Below are 20,221 nucleotides of genomic sequence, written 5' to 3' on the forward strand. Positions count from 1 at the left end.
CAGCTGCGAGAGAGCTCTGAATCGACCCCAATGTTCTCAGTGATAGTTTACAATAGGTGAATATGTTTATTACACCAATCTAAGAGATTACCATATTATGAGAATTCAGCATGACAGATCACTCACAGCCACTGCCATCGAAGTGAATGGGGAAGCGCTGATTGGCTGAGAGCAGCACTCCCACGTTCTAAGCCAAACAACGTTTCCCCATTCGTTTCAATAGCAGTGACCGCGAGAGATCTGTCATTTTCGGGTTCGGCACTGTACACTGTGAACAGTGGGCCTGATTCAGACCCGCTCGTAAGCGTCCGCACGCTCGCTCTGAGCGATGGTCGCACAACTGCGCATGCGTATGGTTCGCAATGCGCATGCACAAACCAGTCATTGCGGTCGGAAATCGTGCGCTCGTAAAACACAGAAGGGCTGCTATTTTGAGTGACAGAATGTGCCGTTTGTGGGTGGTAACGGGGGAAGGTGCTTGAAAACGGGGGAGTGGAGATCCGAACGCAGGCATGCCCAACGGTCAAAAGGGCGTTTAATGGGAGTGCATAATTAGCAAAGGAGCGTCATCGACCACGTCACTTGGTTGTCTTTTAGCCTGAACTGCTCGCAGTGATTACAGGAAGTAATTCCTACCTCAAGCGCTGTGAGCAGTTCAGATGCCGTTCGATGTTCCCGATTAATCCAATAAAAACAGTAGATGACGTGATTTGCGAACGGCAAAGGGGCGTCTTGAAAAAATAGCGAGTGCATTTAGTGGACGCTCGCATAGACATAGAGGCGTCCTCACACCGCAAAGAGCGAGCGCTCAATTTAAATATCCGGCCCCTTTTTGAGAGCGAGCGGCCGCAAATAGCGTCCAGGTCTGAATCAGGCCCTGTGTGTGTCTGGTGGGCTCATTTGTGGTGTTTTATTTTACCAAGACCTATGGAACAAAAATGAGGCCACCCAAATGTTTGGTGAGCATGACATTTTTTGATTTTTTTTTTAAATAAAAGAATAAAACAATTGGTGTGCGAGTACTGTGTTTATTTTAATATTTTCTTTACAAGCAGACTACAGGTGCCAGTAGGCACATAATGTCTGGGCATTGTGGTACGTGTTATTCTATAAGTGTCGGCATGCTGGGGCTGGCTTGCTGGTACTTGTAGTTTGCCTGAAATAAACAATATTAGTAACTATTACTTTACCATTAACACCGTACCCACTGCCCAGGGGTGCTGGGAATAGCCCCAGGCTTTCAGCACAGGGCTGGCTGTTCCACGGGGGACAGCAATTTTTTTTTCCGAGGGATTCCAGCCCTGGGCTAACCAGTTTGGGACCCCACGCTGTGTCACGCTGCTATAACTTCGGCCCCTAGCTGGTTCAGCCTGGTGCTGGCTATTAGAAAAACGCATTTTTTAAATTTTTACTTTTTTTAAGCTGTTACATCTGATGAAGCCTACAATCATAGTTATGTATGCCGAGCTCCTCCCAAACTCATCGGCTACAGGAAGGTCTATCGTTTGGGGGGCTTTCCCATCATTTTGCAGTCAGTTTTCAAAGCCAGCATTAGTAAATCTGTGGATCCTATTCTTGTCTAAGTAAAAAAATCTATCGTTGGTCCAATGTTCTAAAGCCAGCTTTTTGGTCGGTTATTTATCCATTTTACCTTTAGTAAATGGTCGGTTTACAAAACTGCCAAAACCGACCTTTATTAAATTAACCCCCCGTAGACCAGAGTTTTCCAAACTCCACCATTACAGTCCAGGTTTTAAAAATATCCATGCTTGAGCGCAGGTGACTTAATTACTACCTCAGTCAATTTGATTTGAACATCTCAAGCATAGATGTCCTGGACTGTTTGGTAAACTGTGCTGTAGACTCTTAAGGTGCCTACACACATGGCGATATTTTACCCGATCTGGCCAATTCCGATGCATCGGAGCAACAGATCGTGTAAAATATGCCCAAATCATCAGTCCCCACTCACGATCACGATGCGATGCGCATCCCCGCAGGTCGCAAATCGCATCTTCAGATCTGCCCTGCTGTAGAGCTCCCGGGGAGAGTACAGGGGGAAATCGTACACATCGTGGGATTGTGAGCACATCGCTCTGTGTGTAGGCACCTTTAATTTGGTCAAGGCAATCCACACTGAGGACCTCATTCAGAGTTGGTCGCAAGCGGCTGCTCGGTCGTACGCATCCGATGTTTCCAAACCACGCGTTAGTTGTGCGCATGTGCGTACGAGGCTTTGCGATCCAAAATGCTGTAGATCGTTCGGCTTACGAGCAGGAAGTGGCTTCCGAGAGTTGATTGACATGAAAGGCAGTTTGTGGGTGTTGACGGGGGTGGTGGTCTGAAAACGCAGGCGTGCCTCAGCGTTTTTAGGGCGTTTTAGGGGCATACATAAATTACCTGCTACGGCCGACATAGAAGGCCGGAAGTAGTAAAACGTCACTCTGCGAGCAGGTTTGAGGCCTGGCTGATCGTCCAGCTTGAGGTTGGGTACGTTCTCTCGCAAGCCCCAGAGTACAATCAATACTATCGAATGTTATTGATGTTAAGATTGATGTTTCTATTTTGAGCCACACAATGCAAGCAGCTAATAATCGTTTGTTGAAGCTAATAACACTGCTAATTGGCTTGTAATTGATTCAGCTGCGTTTGCATTAGCGAATAATAAGAATAAATACATTTCATGGGGATGGCTTTTTCTACGCGTTTTTTTTTTAATTTTTGTGGGCATCAACACAACACAAGTGGCCGCAACCATCAGAAGAAAATTAACATACAGCGATTGACTCGATCGTTAGCTAGAGGAGGTGCATTGTTCATGTATGGGCGTCACTTTGGTTGCGACCAACCGGCCGTGCGATTGCTTCCTTTTTCAGTTTCTCTGTCGTTGGGCGTATGACCGAGTGGCTGCTTACGACTGACTCTGAATGAGGTCCTGAGACTTCTATGATGGAATCACCTGAGACCTAGGGAAGGCAGTATGCTTAACTGTAATGATGCACTGTACAATCATAACAGTTATCTTGAGCAATGGTTCTGAACCCAAAGATTCTGCTGCTATGCAAAAAAAGACCCTAAAAACTCTTAATTAAAAAATATCACAAGAATAGCACTGGGAATCTCTATATCAGTGATATAAAGTTCAGAAAGAACTTTTATTTAAATCTATCACAAGCATTGATTAAAAATGAAATGCATATGCTACAGTTAACACAACAGGACAAACTTGTCAAAGAAAGCTACACTTTTATAGCAGAAATAAAAGGTTAATAATGTAGTAGACTTGCTTGTAGTAGAGAAATCCAAAGTTTCACATTACAATGGGGTCTATTCATTAAGAGAAAAATTTCCCTTCTGATACGGATTGAAGGATTGAACTCGCATTTATCATGCCTCCTATACATAATTATCACTTCCGCAAAGCTGAGCCTTTACTCTGAGAAAGCTTTTTGGAATAAGGGGACTTTTCTCCTGCTGCCTGGACTCTTCGCAGCCTGTCTTCAAGACAAGAGAGAAGTCGGAGCATTCCAGGCCCCCTAACCCCCAACACTACACCTCCTTGCTCCCCTTGCTTGCTCCCAGCCAACCCTGCTGCCTGACCCCTGACCGCCCCTGCGCCCCGCCTTGTGCAGGGGCGCAGAGAAGGGGGGGGAGCAGGTACAAATTACCCAGGCCCTGGCTTCCTGAGGGGCCCGCCGCCGCCCCCCCTCCCTCACAGCAGCCCAGCACACAGCGTGTGCTGAGCTGCAGTGGGTGACTGCTCGTGGCTGCTGAGCAGCAGCCACAGCAGTCTCCTATGCATGCGGGGGGAGCGATCACACTGATCGGGCCCCCCTGGCTTTGCACCAGGCTGAGGGGGCTCAGAGTGCTGCCCTCGCCAGCGCGGTGCTGAAAATCTCTTTTTTTTTTTTTCGAAGGGGGCGTGGGCATGCCTCCCACGATTAGGCCACGCCCCCTGTAACCCGGGCCCGCCGCAGCTCTCGGCAGACCTGGCCGTGTGAATCCCCTGCCGCCGCTGCTGTGCCCTCTCCCTTGCTCCCGGCTCCCAGGAGCAGAGGTCGGGGAGCTGGGAGGGAGCTGTATTAAAGGCACAGCAGACAGGGATCTTTTCAGATCCCTCTGCTGTATCGGGTGCTGTACGTCATCTCAGGATGGCATACAGTATCACTGTCAAGTTCTGAAAAATATGCTTTTTTGGAATTTGATGAATTTCATAATTTCCACATCCCCATACTATAGTAGTGGAAGTTATCGGGGGACAATTGTAACCAGGAGATATCTGTGATATGTCCTGCGTTACATGAATGATGAATTACTCTGACACTTAATTTCTACAAAAATAGGTGAAAATCTTAATTTTGATGATGAATAGACCCCAAAGCCTTATTAATAGGTTTGTTCCAGAAGCTTGTTTTGCTCACAGTAACATACCATGCTGACTGCCATTACTTGGCATTAAATGTCAGCACTCAATTAGGGAAAAGTCCATCGCATTGATACTATTGTCCGTGAGGTTGAATATAAAGCAAATAAAATACTTGCCAGCAGCTGCAGGACCTTACACATCAGTATCTATCTCCCACAGCAATCTCTCATTATCAGCCAACAGAGAAAACAAACAGAACTAAACCAGAATCCAAGAGGAGGCAAAATGTCCCAGATTATAATCCTCCCTCCAATGACCCTGTAGGCCTTCACTCAGCTAAATGTGGAAGAAATATAATTTTTTGACGCAGGTGTACAGAGAAAAGAAAAAAATAAATATATATAGTACAATGCACAGCATTTTCATTATTTACTCACAACAGGTCTCTTGCCACTCCAATCTGTCATCAATGCTGCTGCTTGGCTCATCTTCCTCTCCAAGTATTCTACATCTACCTCCCCTCTCCTACAAGTACTACCCACTACTACATCTTTACCTTCCAGCTCGCATCCTAACACACTGCTCCATGCTCCTTCTTCCCTGTGTACCGCATCTGTGTCACCCCTGTCTGTCTGTCCCTCCCTTGTACGTATACTTTCACGAGCAGGGCCCTCGTCCCTCATGTGCTTCTCTTTCTTTTAATCATACTATCATCTACTCCTATCTCCCCACTAGGGCACCTAACACTTGGTTGCTGACGCGCTGCTGCTTGATGAATGTTATGGTCGCTAATGCAGCAATGTTTATAAACCATGTCCTTGTCCTGCATTGTTTCATACTGTAAGTCACTGTTTTCTTGTTCACACATTTGTTCATGTACTTTGTAAGGAGCTGCGGAACACTTTTTGGCACCATATACAGTATACAGTAAATAAAGAATAATTATTAATAATAATAATAATAATAATAATAACAGGTGAGATCTAGTGGAGATCTAGTGGATTTATTGCTTAATGTAAATTGCAGTGTCCTAACCCCTACTCAGGGCCTTGTAGTGTTAGCCATTAGAGGGAGCTTTTGTTGGGAGAATATGTATAGAAGTATTTTACTGTTTGACATTGTAACATTAAATTATATTTTCTGTCATTTGTTATGCATATTTTGGCATCCCCTAAAAGGTGTGTTTTAATGTTTAACATACATATTACACATACTTACCGACATTTACATTTTCCTCTACGGGAGGTGACCAGAGAGGAAATGCAGATGGACAGCGATGGGGGGGCGGGGCCAGCCTATTTGCATAATTAAGCCCCACCTCCCTCACTGTGAAATGCCAGGAATTCCGCATATTTAACTAGGGACGGGGCCAAATGACGTGATTCTAATATAATTGTGTAATTAGGCCCCGCCCCTTACTCAAGGACCCACAGATCCCTGGGAAAAATTCTCCCCATTCTGCCCACTTCACTAGGAATGATACAAAAGTATCTTGTATTAAATGATTGTAACCGCACAGAGGTCTATTTGGTTACTGCTTATTTATGCATGAATAAAGCAGACACAGTGAATGGGTTGGGTACTGGATGCCGGATCTCAGGATCCCGGTGGTCAGAATCATGATGCCAGCATCCCAACTGGAATACTAAACACTAAGCAGCCTAACCCTAACCTTCACCCCCGCAGCCTAATCCTAACTCTCCCACTAGTTCCTGACCCTAAACCTAAAAATATATATAATGGAAACCCCCCCAAAAAAATCCTGCATTTGCCACTGCACAGGATTAAGATTCTTTAATAGCCTTGGACTTTTTACGGAATTTTCCATTTTGACTTATATTGTACTAGCTGATGTACATGGTTTCAATCCGGTTTTACTACTAACACCCCAGCAGCAGCACCCAGACACACACGTCAACCTGCTTTCACTACCAACACCCCAGCAGTACACAGACACACACCCTCCACCCTGCATTCTATGCTAACACAAAAGCATCACTCAGACACACTCTCGCCCTGCATTCACTGCCAACACCCCAGCAGCACCCAAAAACACACACTCCCCCCTTGTGGTTCACTGCCAACACCCCAGCAGCACCCACACACCCTACTCCCTGCATTCACTGCCAACACAACAGCAGCACCCCAACACACTCTTCCACCCCCCTGCATTCACTACTAACATCTTAGCAGTACCCAGCATACACCCTTCCACCTGCATTCACTACTAACACCTTAGAAACACCAAAACACACACTCTCTCCTCTGAATTCACTGCTAACACTATAGCCACACCCAGACAGTCTTTCTTCACCCCCCTGGATTCACTACTAACACTCTAGAAGCACCCAAACACACACTCTCTCCCTGCATTAACTGCCATCACTGCATCTGCACCCAGAAACACTCTGCCTACCCCCTTGCATTCACTAACACTGTAACAGCAGTGAATGCACTCTCTACCCTCCAGCATTCACTGCCAACACCCCAGCAGCAGCACCCAGACACACATTACTCCCCCATTTAGCGACCAACACCCAAGCAAACAAACACTACCTGTTGCTGACTAGGGTCTTCCTTTCTTGCTGTTTGCTCCTCCCACAGCAACAGCAGAGACATCAAGTCCCATGTGTGTGAGGGGGGAGAACAAGCAAAGGAGGGAGAGGGCATGCACTCCATGCTCTGTCACTTTTATGCACATTGGTGTTGTTTCCTTACTGGAGATCTTTCCCTAGAGACCGGACTCCAGGGTGGGGCCCTGGGAGATGGAGGACTGTGGCAAGTGTCCCTGGGCTCCCTGCTTATTTATGCTCTGGGGTGCATAAAGCAGAATCTGGAGCAATGGAGGAGATCAGTGTGTCCCCTTCAAGGCTGGTGCCCAGAGGCGACTGACTTCCATTGTCTCCTGTATTTCCGCCTCTGCTAAGTGATGCTTCTATTATCTGTGATATTGGTTCTGCTATCACAGTGACTGTCACTGCTCTGAGTAAGTGACAGCTACTATTGAAGTAACCTATATCAACTTAGTTTGTCAATTAACTGTGTTGGGAAGCGATTCACATTTTATGGTATATTGAAGTATTAATATTAATTAGAGTAAGTCACAATACAAATGATTCCGTTTCAGATGCATAGTGCTTACAACTATGTAATTTTTATGATTTAGTTGTACAGACAGTACTTACCATTGTTTGAATTAGTCCATAGTAAACCAGCTAGAAAAGTGCTTACAAGCTTACAAGGCAGTATCTATGTATATTAGTTACAGTTTAGTAACGCAACCTGCACAGAAGATAAAAGGTCATGTGTTGAAATCCGGCTATTCAGCCAAGTCCAAGTGTCTAGACGTCAGTTTAATGTCCTCAGATTCCTCCAGCCAGGGGTGGGGGGTATCAGAAAATATATAGGACGACAGAGAGACATTTTCGGTGGAGGTGACTTGTGATCCAACATGCAGCTTCTCCTGGTGTCCGTCTGCCTGGCCATCTGCAGCACAGCCCTTATATCAGCATCAGACCCGTAAGACAGTTATTCTTGGAAAAGCAATCTTTGTATTGTAGGAAAAGAGTAGAATGTCATACACACACACATACACACACAGTGTAATTGTATAACATATGATGGCATTATGTCATAATACCTTAGATGTTGAGATCTATGCGCTCGTTGGATTCCAATGTCAATATCAAGGTTTTTATTTTCATATTGCAGTACACACACAAGTTATAACTTGTTTACTATTATGTTTTAAAACATAATGCCGACACGGCAAGCGTGTTATCAATCTCCCATCAACACAATGCAGTATACATAATGACTGTCAATAGCATTACTGTCGACAAGCCGCATGTATACCTTCTTGTTAAATTCTACAATTGCAGAGGTGATAATAAGAGTAAATTAAGGTGCTCTCTCATTGGGGTCAATCCAGGTGCGAGTTGGGTCCTGCGAGCTGTTCTCATGGTGAACTCGCACTGCGAAATTCATTTGCAATCCAACTCGCACTACTTTTTCAGAGTAAATTTACCTTTTTGTTGCGCACCCCCTTTGAAAAGGTAAGGGAATTTGTTTAAGGTACAAATGTTGGGAAACAGGGCACGATTCTGCCCCGCTCGCCAGGCTGCGTTTGCACACAGCTGGCCGATTTTTACTATCTGCGCATGCATATAAGATGCTATGTGCGTGCGCAAACTAGTCACTGCGATCGGGAAGCGATTGCACGTGGAGCTTAGATGGCTCGCTAGAGTGAGTGACAGGATGAGCCGTTTGTGGGTGGTGACAGGGGGTGGTACAGTGGATGAAAACGGGGATGTGGTGGTGCGAACGTAGGCGTGACTGTGTTCTAACAGCGTTTCTGGGGCGTGCATAATTTACACGCAGCATTATAGTACACGTCACCTGGCTGTGTTTCACACTGCAGCGTTCGCAGTGCTTGCGGTAGGGTATGGTCAACAACAAGTGCTGCATACGGGTCCGATGGTACTCGAGGTTACTGATTATTGCATACACTTCCTGGAGATGACGTCTGATACTAAGGGAAAGTGGGCGTCTTACATACAGCCCGCGATCGCATTCTAAGACATACAGTAGTGGGCGTACTAATGTCTTACCGTGTGATCGCAGCTTTTGCATACTTTAGCAGCTGATGACTACGTGCAAACGCATCTAGCGAGCGGGTCTGAATCAAGCCCACAGTGATGAAACCTCTCCCAATGAATAATCATGCACTTGGTGGGGTTTAAATAGCGTAATTTGGCCAATATAATATAAACATGTCAGTTTTCAGGTGTATTTCTCTAAATGTAAATTATATAGGACAGGTATGTGGAGATGTTAATGACGTGGGACAGGTATGTAGAGGTGCAAACGATGTGGACAGGTATGTGGAGGTGTAAATGATATAGGACAGGTATTTGGAGGTGTACATGATGTGGGACAGGTATGTGGGGGTGTAAATGATGTGGGACAGGTATGTGGAGGTGTAAATGATGTGGGACAGGTATGTGGAGGTGTAAGTGATATAGGACAGGTATGTGGAGGTGTAAATGATGTGGGACAGGTATGTGGAGGTGTAAATGATATAGGACAGGTATGTGGAGGTGTAAATGATGTGGGACAGATATGTGGAGGTGTAAATGATGTGGACAGGTATGTGGAGGTGTAAATGATATAGGACAGGTATGTGGAAGTGTAAATGATGTGGGACAGGTACGTGGAGGTGTAAATGATATAGGACAGGTATGTGGAGGTGTAAATGATGTAGGACAGGTATGTGGAGGTGTAAATGATGTGGGACAGATATGTGGAAGTGTAAACGATGTGGGACAGATATGTGGAGGTGTAAATGATGTGGACAGGTATGTGGAGGTGTAAATGATATAGGACAGGTATGTGGAGGTGTAAATGATGTAGGACAGGTACGTGGAGGTGTAAATGATGTGGGCCAGGTATGTGGAGGTGTAAATGATATAGGACAGGTATGTGGAGGTGTAAATGATGTGGGACAGGTACGTGGAGGTGTAAATGATGTGGGACAGGCATGTCAAGGTGTTGCATTGATGCGTGAGGGGTTTTAGAACTACTTGCAGATTAGAGGTAAAAGTGTCTATTTCAAAATGCTATTAAAATACTAAGGGCCATAATCAATTGCCGATGAAAAGCCATTATCGGCGATACTTTTTCACCAATTATGTCATTTTCGTCAATCTGGACTTATCCCAGTATTCAATTCTTCAGACTTTTTGTCGGTGCGGAAAGTCAGTGGTTCGAACCCAGCGATAAAGTATCATCTATGAATAGGTGTCGAAAAAAAGTGCAGAATTGGGGTTTTGGGGTACATACTTCCAGAAACAAGCGGCGATGACGGCGAAAAGTGAGAGTTTTTAGAAGTGAGTTATAAAAGAGATGTTGCTCATAGCAACCAATCAGATTCTACTTAACATTTAACTAGCACCTGGATAATAGCTAGTATCTGATTGGTTGCTATGGGCAACATCACTTCTAAAACTCACTTCTAAAAACTCTCATTTTAGTAAATTTACCCCTAAAAATTCACTTTACAGACATTTTCCTATACCCCAAAAATGCTGGAAAGAGTTTAATTTGATGTAAAACAATCACCATCATTTTATTTTACCATTAATAAAAAGAACAAATCAGCTATTTAACTATTTTTAAAAACCTCCAGTACTTTCCTTATGGTCACTAACAGCCCTCTATATAGTCCTTTTATCTCAGTTTACAATTTTTGGGGGTCCAGGAAGGTTTCCCCACTTTTTCATACACTTCTACCAGGTTGCTTTTTTTAGAATAGTCGTGCAACCTCACTACAGGTGCTGCAAATTGGCGTTTCACATTGTATCTAGCATTTTTCGGGAGTGCGCATTGCTGTGCTGTATGCAAATTTCATGATATAAACTCGCTTTCGCAAACGTAATAGAATTGACCCCAGATTCTGGTATTTGGAACCTCTGTAATGGTGGTGATGTGACTACCCATGTTTTCTCATATACTGTTGCTCAAGTTGAAAAATTACAGTTAGGAGCTGGTTGGTTGGTACTTTATCTCTGTTCAATTTATCTATTTCCAAGGTTTAGTAAACAGACCACTAATTCCTTTGCAATTAAAGTCACAGACCGGCATCTGAGTGGTGTTTGCTGCATCCGCAATGCAAATAGGGTGCAAAATGTTAAGAAAGTACGGTACATTACACCCCTTAGAGTATCCCAGACACGGCATATGTTGTACAGACGCTAGGTGTATCAGAACATTTAAATCACTATAACATCCAACCTATAGTCACTTTAAGACCACCCTATCCCCTCCCACCCTTTCTTTAATTTAATCTTTTATGTTTTTGTGTCAAAATATTCTTTAGTATAGAAACCGAGGCTTTTATCACTCTGGTCACTATTGTGTTTTTATAAAGTTTTCTACTATATGGTTGGAAACGCAAAGAGCATTTCGACAGCAATTCTACTCAATGATGTAAAATGTATCCCATTTAAAGTATGGAAGAGGTTTTGTATTCTTTCTGACACCTTTATATATTTGAACTGTATAGGGTTGTCACTAAAGAATGTTCATCTAAAACTTAAATTTTATTACTTCATTAATAAATATTATTAGTTTATTAATAAACAGTCAAAAATGCTAAATATTAAAGTAAAAATAAACAAATTAATCAAAACCGTGAATTACCAATGTCTAATATGATACAAAATTGATGTGGGTTAAAATTATGACTGTAAACGCCTATTATGTCTTTTCACTTGGTTTCCAATTAAATTAACTGAAGTTGTTATTTTATGTATTTGGGACTAAGATTAATTAACATCCCCCCCCCACCCGATCTCTCTTAGATCTGCCCCTGGCCAAGAGGTATTTTCTTTGTAGGAGACTGTGATGTTCTGGGTTGTTTGTGGACCCAGGGTGGTAGCAGGAGCGATCACAGAAGCAGATTTGAAAATAAAACTAGGATTTTAATAAGTGCTTGAGTAGACATATAATGGCAGTAAATAAAAGTCCAGGAATATATAAATGTGCACAAGAGTTCTGTGGTGGGAGTAAAAGGGTTAATGTCCAAGTAGAAATAATTAGAGCTGTCCAGGTGTGCATGTAGTGAAACTGAAAATAAACAAGCCAGGTATACAGGTAGTGAACTGAAGCGCAGGATGTCAGCAGGCTCAGGCACTCAGGTATGGGAAAGGGTGATGGAGGAAGCAGGGTAGTCCAGTGGGAGCTAGGAGCTGACAGGCAGACTGGCAGACAGCGAATTCACAGGAACAGGAAAGCACAGAGAACTCCCTCTCAGCTAGGCTGAGATACACGTTGCACTGGCAAAGAAGGAAGGCACTGACCCTTCCTAAATACCCCATGCCGTGCTGTTACTGGCCGGAGGGAACACGTGACTCACCAGGATTGGCCAGCCGCATCACATGGTCAGAAGGCAAGATGGCGGCACCCATGCCAAACGGAATGGAGATGCCGCCAGGCCTTACCAGCGCAGAGTGACAACAGGCCTGCACAATAACGCGCAGCCAAAGCCCCCGCCAGACACCAGCTCCGCCACCAGACAGCCCGCGCCACAATGACCTCACAGGTAACACTCGCCTAGCGCCATGCTGAAATACCCTGACCGTGACAGTACCCCCCCCTTTTGGGGTGGCCTCAGGACACTCACCAGGCTTCTCCGGATGGGCAGAATGGAATCTCCTGATGAGCGTGGGAGCGTGGACATCACGAGCATCGGTCCAGCAACGTTCCTCTGGACCGTAACCTTTCCAGTCCAGCAAATACTGTAGATGACCTCTGCGTAGACGAGAGTCCAAGATCTGGGCAACCTCAAACTTAACTCCTCTCTCCGTCTGGACTCGAGGAGAAGCAGGTAGAGCACAATGGAATTTATTCAGGACCAGGGGCTTCAATAAGGAAATATGGAAGGAATTAGGGATTTTTAGGTATGGGGATAACTGCATACGATAGGCCACTGGATTAATTACTTCTGTTATGGAGAAGGGACCGATGAAGCGTGGTGCAAATTTCATAGAATGAACCCTCAGACGAAGATTCCGGGTGGATAACCAGACCTGGCTTCCAACTTGCATGCGTGGAACTATTCTACGCTTCTTATCGACCTGGGTCTTATAGCGAGAGGATGCCTTCAACAAATCAGACCGTACTTGAGTCCAGATGGCAGCAAAATTCCGCACCGTGTCCTCCATGGCCGGAACATCGAATACAGACAGGCTTCGGAATTCGGGAACATGAGGATGAAGGCCATATACAACCTGAAATGGCGTTTAGTTAGTTGACGAGTGGTAGGAAGCATTATGTGCAAACTCAGCCCACGGCAGCAAGGCAGCCCAACTGTCCTGGGAAGATGACATAAAAATTCTTAAGAAAGTCTCTAGATCTTGATTAACTCTCTCGGTGGAGCCGTTGCTTTGCGGATGGTAGGCCGTGGAAAAGTTTAACTTCACTTGAAGAACAGAACACAAAGCCCTCCAGAATTTTGCAGTAAACTGCACACCACGGTCGGAGACAATTTCAGCAGGAAGGCCATGTAGACGAAATATGTGTTGGACAAACAACTGTGCCAGGTCAGGGGCAGAGGGTAACTTCTTCAACGGTATATAGTGGACCATCTTGGAAAATCGGTCTATTACAACCCAGATAGTGTTGAAACCTTGAGAGACTGGCAGGTCTGTGACGAAATCCATGGAGAGATGCGTCCATGGACGTGATGGAGTAGGTAATGGAAGCAATTCCCCAGCTGGAGCTTGTCGTGATGATTTATGCTGGGCACAGGAGGAGCAGGAAGAGATAAACTCCATCATATCTGCCTTCAAAGAAGGCCACCAATAGTGTCTTTTCAGGAACTCCAAGGTCTTCTGAGTGCCTGAGTGCCCTGCGAAGCGAGAGGAATGTGCGCAAGTGAGAAGCTACTTCCTTAATTCCGGGGCCACAAATGATTTTCCCATAGGAGGCTGAAGTTGTAATGCGGCGAAAACTCTTGATTCCAAGACAGCGGTATTGCTTTGATTTTCAGATTGATCATCACAGAGGAGAGATCTCGATAGGGCATCAGCCTTCTGATTAAGTGCTCCAGACCGGAAGGTCAGGGTGAACTGAAACCTGGCAAAGAATATTGCCCAGCGGGCCAAATGAGGACTCACACATTGGAGGTTTTTGAGAAATAGGAGATTTCTATGGTCCGTAAATACAGTAAATGGAAACTTGGCGCCTTCTAGCAAATATCTCCATTCCTTCAACACCAACTTTACAGCTAGTAGTTCTTGCTCACCTATGGCGTAGTTCCTTTCGGCAGGTGAGAATTTTTTAGAAAAGAACCCACACGGATGGACTCGGTCGTCCTCATAACGTTGAGACAAGACCGCTCCCACAGCTTCAGATGATGCGTCTAATTCCAACAAAAAAGGCCTGTCCAGATCTGGTTGCCGAAGAACTGGTGCTGAGATAAAGGCCTGTTTTAGAAGATGAAAGGCAGACTCTGCCTCAGGTGACCATTGGGCAGGATTAGCACTTTTGCGGGTCAAGGCTGTAATGGGAGCCAGCAGTGTAGAAAAACCCTTAATGAAGCGTCTATAATAATTGGCGAATCCCAACAATCTCTGGATGGCCTTCAGTGTCTGAGGTCGGGTCCAATCCAGAATTGCTTGTACCTTCTTGGGGTCCATTTCTAAACTGGAGCCAGATATTACATAGCCGAGAAAAGGTACACTGGGCACTCCAAAGACGCATTTCTCCAGTTTGCAGTAAAGGTGGTTTTCTCTCAAATGGGTCAGAACTTCTTTAACATGTCCTTGATGTTTAGCCACCGAGGGTGAAAAAATCAGTATGTCATCCAGATAGACAACAACCGAAACATATAACAGATCCCGGAAAATCTCATTAACGAAACTTTGAAAGACAGCAGGTGCGTTACACTATCCAAAAGGCATTACTAAATACTCGAAATGTCCATCTCTGGTATTAAAAGCAGTCTTCCATTCATCGCCAGCTTGGATACGAATGAGGTTGTAAGCCCCTCTTAGATCTAATTTAGAAAAAATGACAGAGCCCTTGACCCTATCAAACAACTCAGTAATCAGGGGAAGAGGGTATTGATTCTTTACAGTAATGTCATTAAGGCCTCGATAATCGATACATGGTCTTAGACCACCATCCTTCTTGCCAACGAAGAAAAACCCAGCTCCAGCAGGTGAAGTAGAGGGGCGAATGAACCCCTTTGCCTGGTTGTCCCGGATGTACTCGGTCGTGGCTTGAGTCTCAGGCAAGGACAGCGGATAGGTACGACCATGAGGTGGTATCTTATCAGGTATCAATTCAATTGGACAGTCCCATTCCCTATGAGGGGGTAAGATATTTGCTTGTTGTTCAGAGAAAACATCGGCGAACATCTGATATTCCTTGGGAATGGCAGAAGAAACTTATGGAACTGTCTTTCTCACAGGTCGAATTTTTGGAAGACAGGATTTCTGACAGTCCATACCCCATGACAGAGTCTGCATAGAACTCCAATCAATCCTGGGATTATGTTGACGTAACCAGGGTAGACCAAGAACAATTTCTTGAGAGGCCTCTGATATCACCAGGAATTTTAAGGACTCAGAATGAAGTGCCCCAATTCGGACCAATACTGGTTGAGTCTCTTTGGTGACTATCCCGTTAGTTAGAGGGCATCCATCTATAGAGGTCAGAGAGATGGCATGGTTGAGAGACAAACAAGGAATCTGAAATTTATCTATGAAACTAGACGTTATGAAATTTCCGGCTGCTCCCGAGTCGAGTAGAGCAGTAGCAAAGACAGGTTTGGGTTTAAGATCCAAGGCTAGGGTAATCGTGAAATCTTTAATTTTTGGAGATGGGTTCATAACTCCTAACTTGATGTCTCCAGGGTCAGTTAGGATTTGGCATTTCCCGGTTTACGGGGGCAGGAGATCAGCAGGTGACCGAACTCTCCGCAGTACAGACAGAGGTTCTTTTGCATTCTTCTCTGACGTTCTTCTTTGGAGAGGTGTGTATGATTCACCTGCATAGGCTCCTCTTCAGTAGGAGAAGGAATGGGACGGGTAGGAATGGAGGGGGTAAATGACCTTTGCCGGTCAGTTCTGTTTTTTTCAGCCTGACGTTCCCTGAAGCGTAGGTCAACTTTGGACATCTCTTGCAGAAATTGAGCCATCTGATGCTGCATGTTTTCCAGATTTTCTAAACGACCAGAAATGCATCGGAACAAATCCACTCCTGACTCCTGATCCATGGCCGGCTCCATGGGGCCAGTGCAAACTGTGATGTTCTGGGTTGTTTGTGGACCCGGGGTGGTAGCAGGAGCGATCACAGAAGCAGATTTGAAAATAAAACTAGGATTTTAATAAGTGCTTGAGTAGACATATAATGGCAGTGAATAAAAGTCCAGGAATATATAAATGTGCACAAGAGCTCTGTGGTGGGAGTAAAAGGGTTAATGTCCAAGTAGAAATAATTAGAGCTGTCCAGGTGTGCAGGTAGTGAAACTGAAAATAAACAAGCCAGGTATACAGGTAGTGAACTGAAGTACAGGATGTCAGCAGGCTCAGGCACTCAGGTATGGGCAAGGGTGATGGAGGAAGCAGGGTAGTCCAGTGGGAACTAGGAGCTGACAGGCAGATTGGCAGACAGCGAATTCACAGGAACAGGAAAGCACAGAGTACTCCCTCTCAGCTAGGCTGAGATACACGTTGCAATGGCAAAGAAGGAAGGCACTGACCCTTCCTAAATACCCCATGCCGTGCTGTTACTGGCCGGAGGGAACATGTGACTCACCAGGATTGGCCAGCCACATCACATGGCCAGAAGGCAAGATGGCGGCGCCCATGCCAAACGGAATGGAGACGCCGCCAGGCCTTACCAGCGCAGAGTGACAACAGGCCCGCACAATAACGCGCGCAGCCAAAGCCCCCCGCCAGACACCAGCTCCGCCACCAGACAGCCCGCGCCACAATGACCTCACAGGTAACACTCGCCTAGCGCCATGCTGAAATACCCTGGCCGTGACAGGGACATGTCTACGTCTGCATGATTAGGCCATGCCCCCTACAATACCTGGGTCCGGCACCACTCTCTACAGCAATGATTTTCAACCTTTTTCAACTCAAGGCACACTACACAAGATTTTAAAATTGCAAAGGCACACCATCCAGCGATACGGCATGAGCGAAATATAAATAAACATATATATTGGCCTCCACAGGAATAAAACACACTACATTGGTCTCCACAGGAATAAAACACGCTACATTGGCCTCCACAGGAATAAAACACACTACATTGGCCTCCACAGGAATAAAACACACTACATTGGCCTCCACAGGAATAAAACACACTACATTGGCCTCCACAGGAATAAAACACACTACATTGGCCTCCACAGGAATAAAACACACTACATTGGCCACAGAGAAATAAAACACACAACATTGGCTTCCACAGAAGTAAAACGCACATACATTGGCATACTGTACATCATCCCCAGAGACATAAAACACAAACATTGGCCACAACAGGAATAAAAAGCACATACATTGGCCACAGAGAAATAAAACACAAATACATTGGCCCCCACAGAAACAAAAACAAACACATTGCTCCCCACAAAAGAAAATACATTGTTCCCCACAGAAAAAAGATAACCATGGCTGGCCCCCACACAACCAAATAAAAACAATCACATTGCTCCCCACAAAAAAATAACCATGGCTGGTCCCCACAGAAACAAAAAAAAACACATTGCTCCCCACAAAAAAAAATAATTGGCTGGCCCCCACATAAAAATATCAACCACCAAAAAACAAAAACCTGTCCCTCACACAGTGCAGAGCTGGCAGCAGGGTGCGGGCGTACAGGCGCGCAGTCATTCGGGGGCGGGACTCAGGAGGGAGAGTGGGCTGGCTTGCTGGCGGGGCGGACTGGTTTGCAACGCGGCGTACGTGACCTGTGATGTCACGCCGCCATGTCTAGGCAGATCCTCCCAGAGGAGCTCAGCAGCAGCCCGGTCTGCACTCTATTGTACTATAATGTGTGACCGGTGGCTCTGACCACCGCGGCAAACTTCACAACCACAACCACACTTGAAAACCGCTGCTCTTCAGCCCTGCATAACTGTATTTGTGTTTAAGCTGCATTCAACATTTCATTGTTTTCAGTGATTGATTACAGTGTTTAATAATTGTTCTTTCTCTGTATTGTGTCCATGTAGGCACTATGTGATCACAGTTCCGGCACTGTCAGTGCAGGGAACCCAGCAGAAAGCCTGCGTGACCTTCCTTGATCTGGATGGAGAGGTTAACTTCAAACTGGACCTACATGACAAAAATAACCACATTCATGTTATCACTGAGCACAAAGTAGACACCCCGAATTATTCTGAATGTTTCACCTTCCAGGTGAGTGACCATTTTCTAGCATTTAATGTGTTTGTAAACTAACATTTCACCAGAATGTTACTGTGAAATTCGTAACTTATCTAAAACAAGTACAAACCAATTAGGTGCGAGATGGGTTGTGCAAGCCGTTTTCACGGCAAACTCGCACTCGCACTGTGAAATGCAGTTGCAATCCAATTCTAAACTCACATTTTTTCCATAGGAAGATCGCCAGTTTTTGTGGGCACCCACCTGAGAAAAATGAGCGATTGAACGATTACTACTTCGTTACCGTTCAATTGTTCATTAATCGAACAACATATTGTTCAGTGTGGGCACATTATCCACTGCACAGTATGATGAATGAGTACAATGTTGTAATCGTACAGTCGTTCCACTCTTGTGTAGTGGATACGCCTTTTTAGATGGTATGGAAAATCTTTATTCTAAGGTAAAAATACCAGAACATTTTAAACCCTAATTAATAATTAGGCATTTAAAAGTTTAAGTTTTCATAATTACATGTCATTTTTGTGTGTTTTAAAAAATGTGGCCTCCTTCTAATTATTATTTAGGCACCCCAAATGTAGCTACAGTGCTTTTTTAAATAAAAAATAAATATAAAAAATAAAAATAAAGTTTTTCAATTAAAAAATGTAATAAAAAATTAGGTTAAAGAGGCCTCAAATTAACACAAAATAATTTTTTTTTACTTTCTTTGCATTTTTCATTTCATTAATTTGAAATTAAACAAAAAAGTTTGCATTTCATATTTTTTTCTATTTCCATAAATCAGCTATTTGACACCATTTAAAAACCTTAAGTACTTTCCGTATGCCCACTAACAGCCTTCTATATGATTCTGATAATGATATTGTCACTTTTTTGAGGTGCAGGATGGTTTCCCCACTTTTTCATGCCCATCCCCCAAGTTGCTTTCTATAGAAAATTTGAACACCCTCCCCACGAGTAGCTCGAGTTGGCTTTTCTTATTGGATTGAGCGTTTCTTGTAAGTGAGCATCTGACAAAGTCTTTGAGTTTCATGAAACAAACTCACACTGACAAGTAGCTTCCAAATGGAAGACGTCTAACTCTCCCACATATGTTGCTACAGCTTATATGTGCCACATATCGTATGAAACGAATCTCAGCAAACCTCTATAACACCCCTGAGCTTCAAGAAGACTTTGGGTTGAAAATGCCACCAAACCAGTCCTTTAGTAAATGTACCCCTTGTCCATCCATGGTGATTTTTTTTCCCCTTATACCACTAAATTTACTAATCTTCAGTTTGGATGATATTTGTAAACCTGCTGACGCAGTGTGGGAGATTTAAAATGGCCAACCTGCTGCAAAACCGCAGCAGAGCTGATGCATGAATTTGGCAATCAGTGGTACAGGTCTCCCAATACACTTTCATTGAAGGTAATTATGTTTTGATGAATGAGGAAATAACATAAAAAAATACTCTAGTAGGGGAAACATGATTTTATACATTCAGGTGCAAAAAAATGTTTATTTGGATCACTAAAATAATGCTAAAATAGATCTTATCACGCACTTTTCACATTATTTTTATGTCATCTAAATCTATCAAAGGGCTTTTGTTAAAACTCCTTCAAGCCCATAAATTTGCATTATTTTAGTAAGCACATCACATTTTCCAAACTTGTAATGGGAAATGCAATATTTTCAAATTTACTAATGTTACAGTGTTAAACAAATACTGAAGGGAGACTTATGATAATAACACCATCTTCAGATAGCATTATGCAGGCTTCCCTCAATTTCCTGTACTCCTCCTCTGTCCTTCCTGGATGCTCACAGGCAGAGCTGACTTATGTGATCAGCCTGTGTGTCTGAATAGACCACAGGCTGATCACATAAAAAATAAATAAATTAAAACTTACCTGAGCCCAAGGATTAGTGGTC

The 20,221-nt window shown here is 44.2% G+C and overlaps 1 protein-coding gene across 1 annotated transcript in view; it reads left to right on the forward strand.

The window, feature by feature from the left end:
- LOC148518860 (alpha-2-macroglobulin-like) overlaps positions 1–20,221 on the forward strand; it is a 158,927-nt gene that overhangs the window by 12,200 nt on the left and 126,506 nt on the right. The window contains exon 3 of the mRNA XM_088476943.1: positions 18,123–18,309. Coding sequence (XP_088333069.1) covers positions 18,123–18,309 — 187 coding nt within the window. The remainder of the gene's footprint in view (positions 1–18,122; positions 18,310–20,221) is intronic.

The sequence above is a fragment of the Taudactylus pleione genome, unplaced genomic scaffold, assembly GCF_031769625.1.
Source record: "Taudactylus pleione unplaced genomic scaffold, aTauple2 ptg000198l, whole genome shotgun sequence".
In the NCBI taxonomy this organism is placed as follows: domain Eukaryota; kingdom Metazoa; phylum Chordata; class Amphibia; order Anura; family Myobatrachidae; genus Taudactylus; species Taudactylus pleione.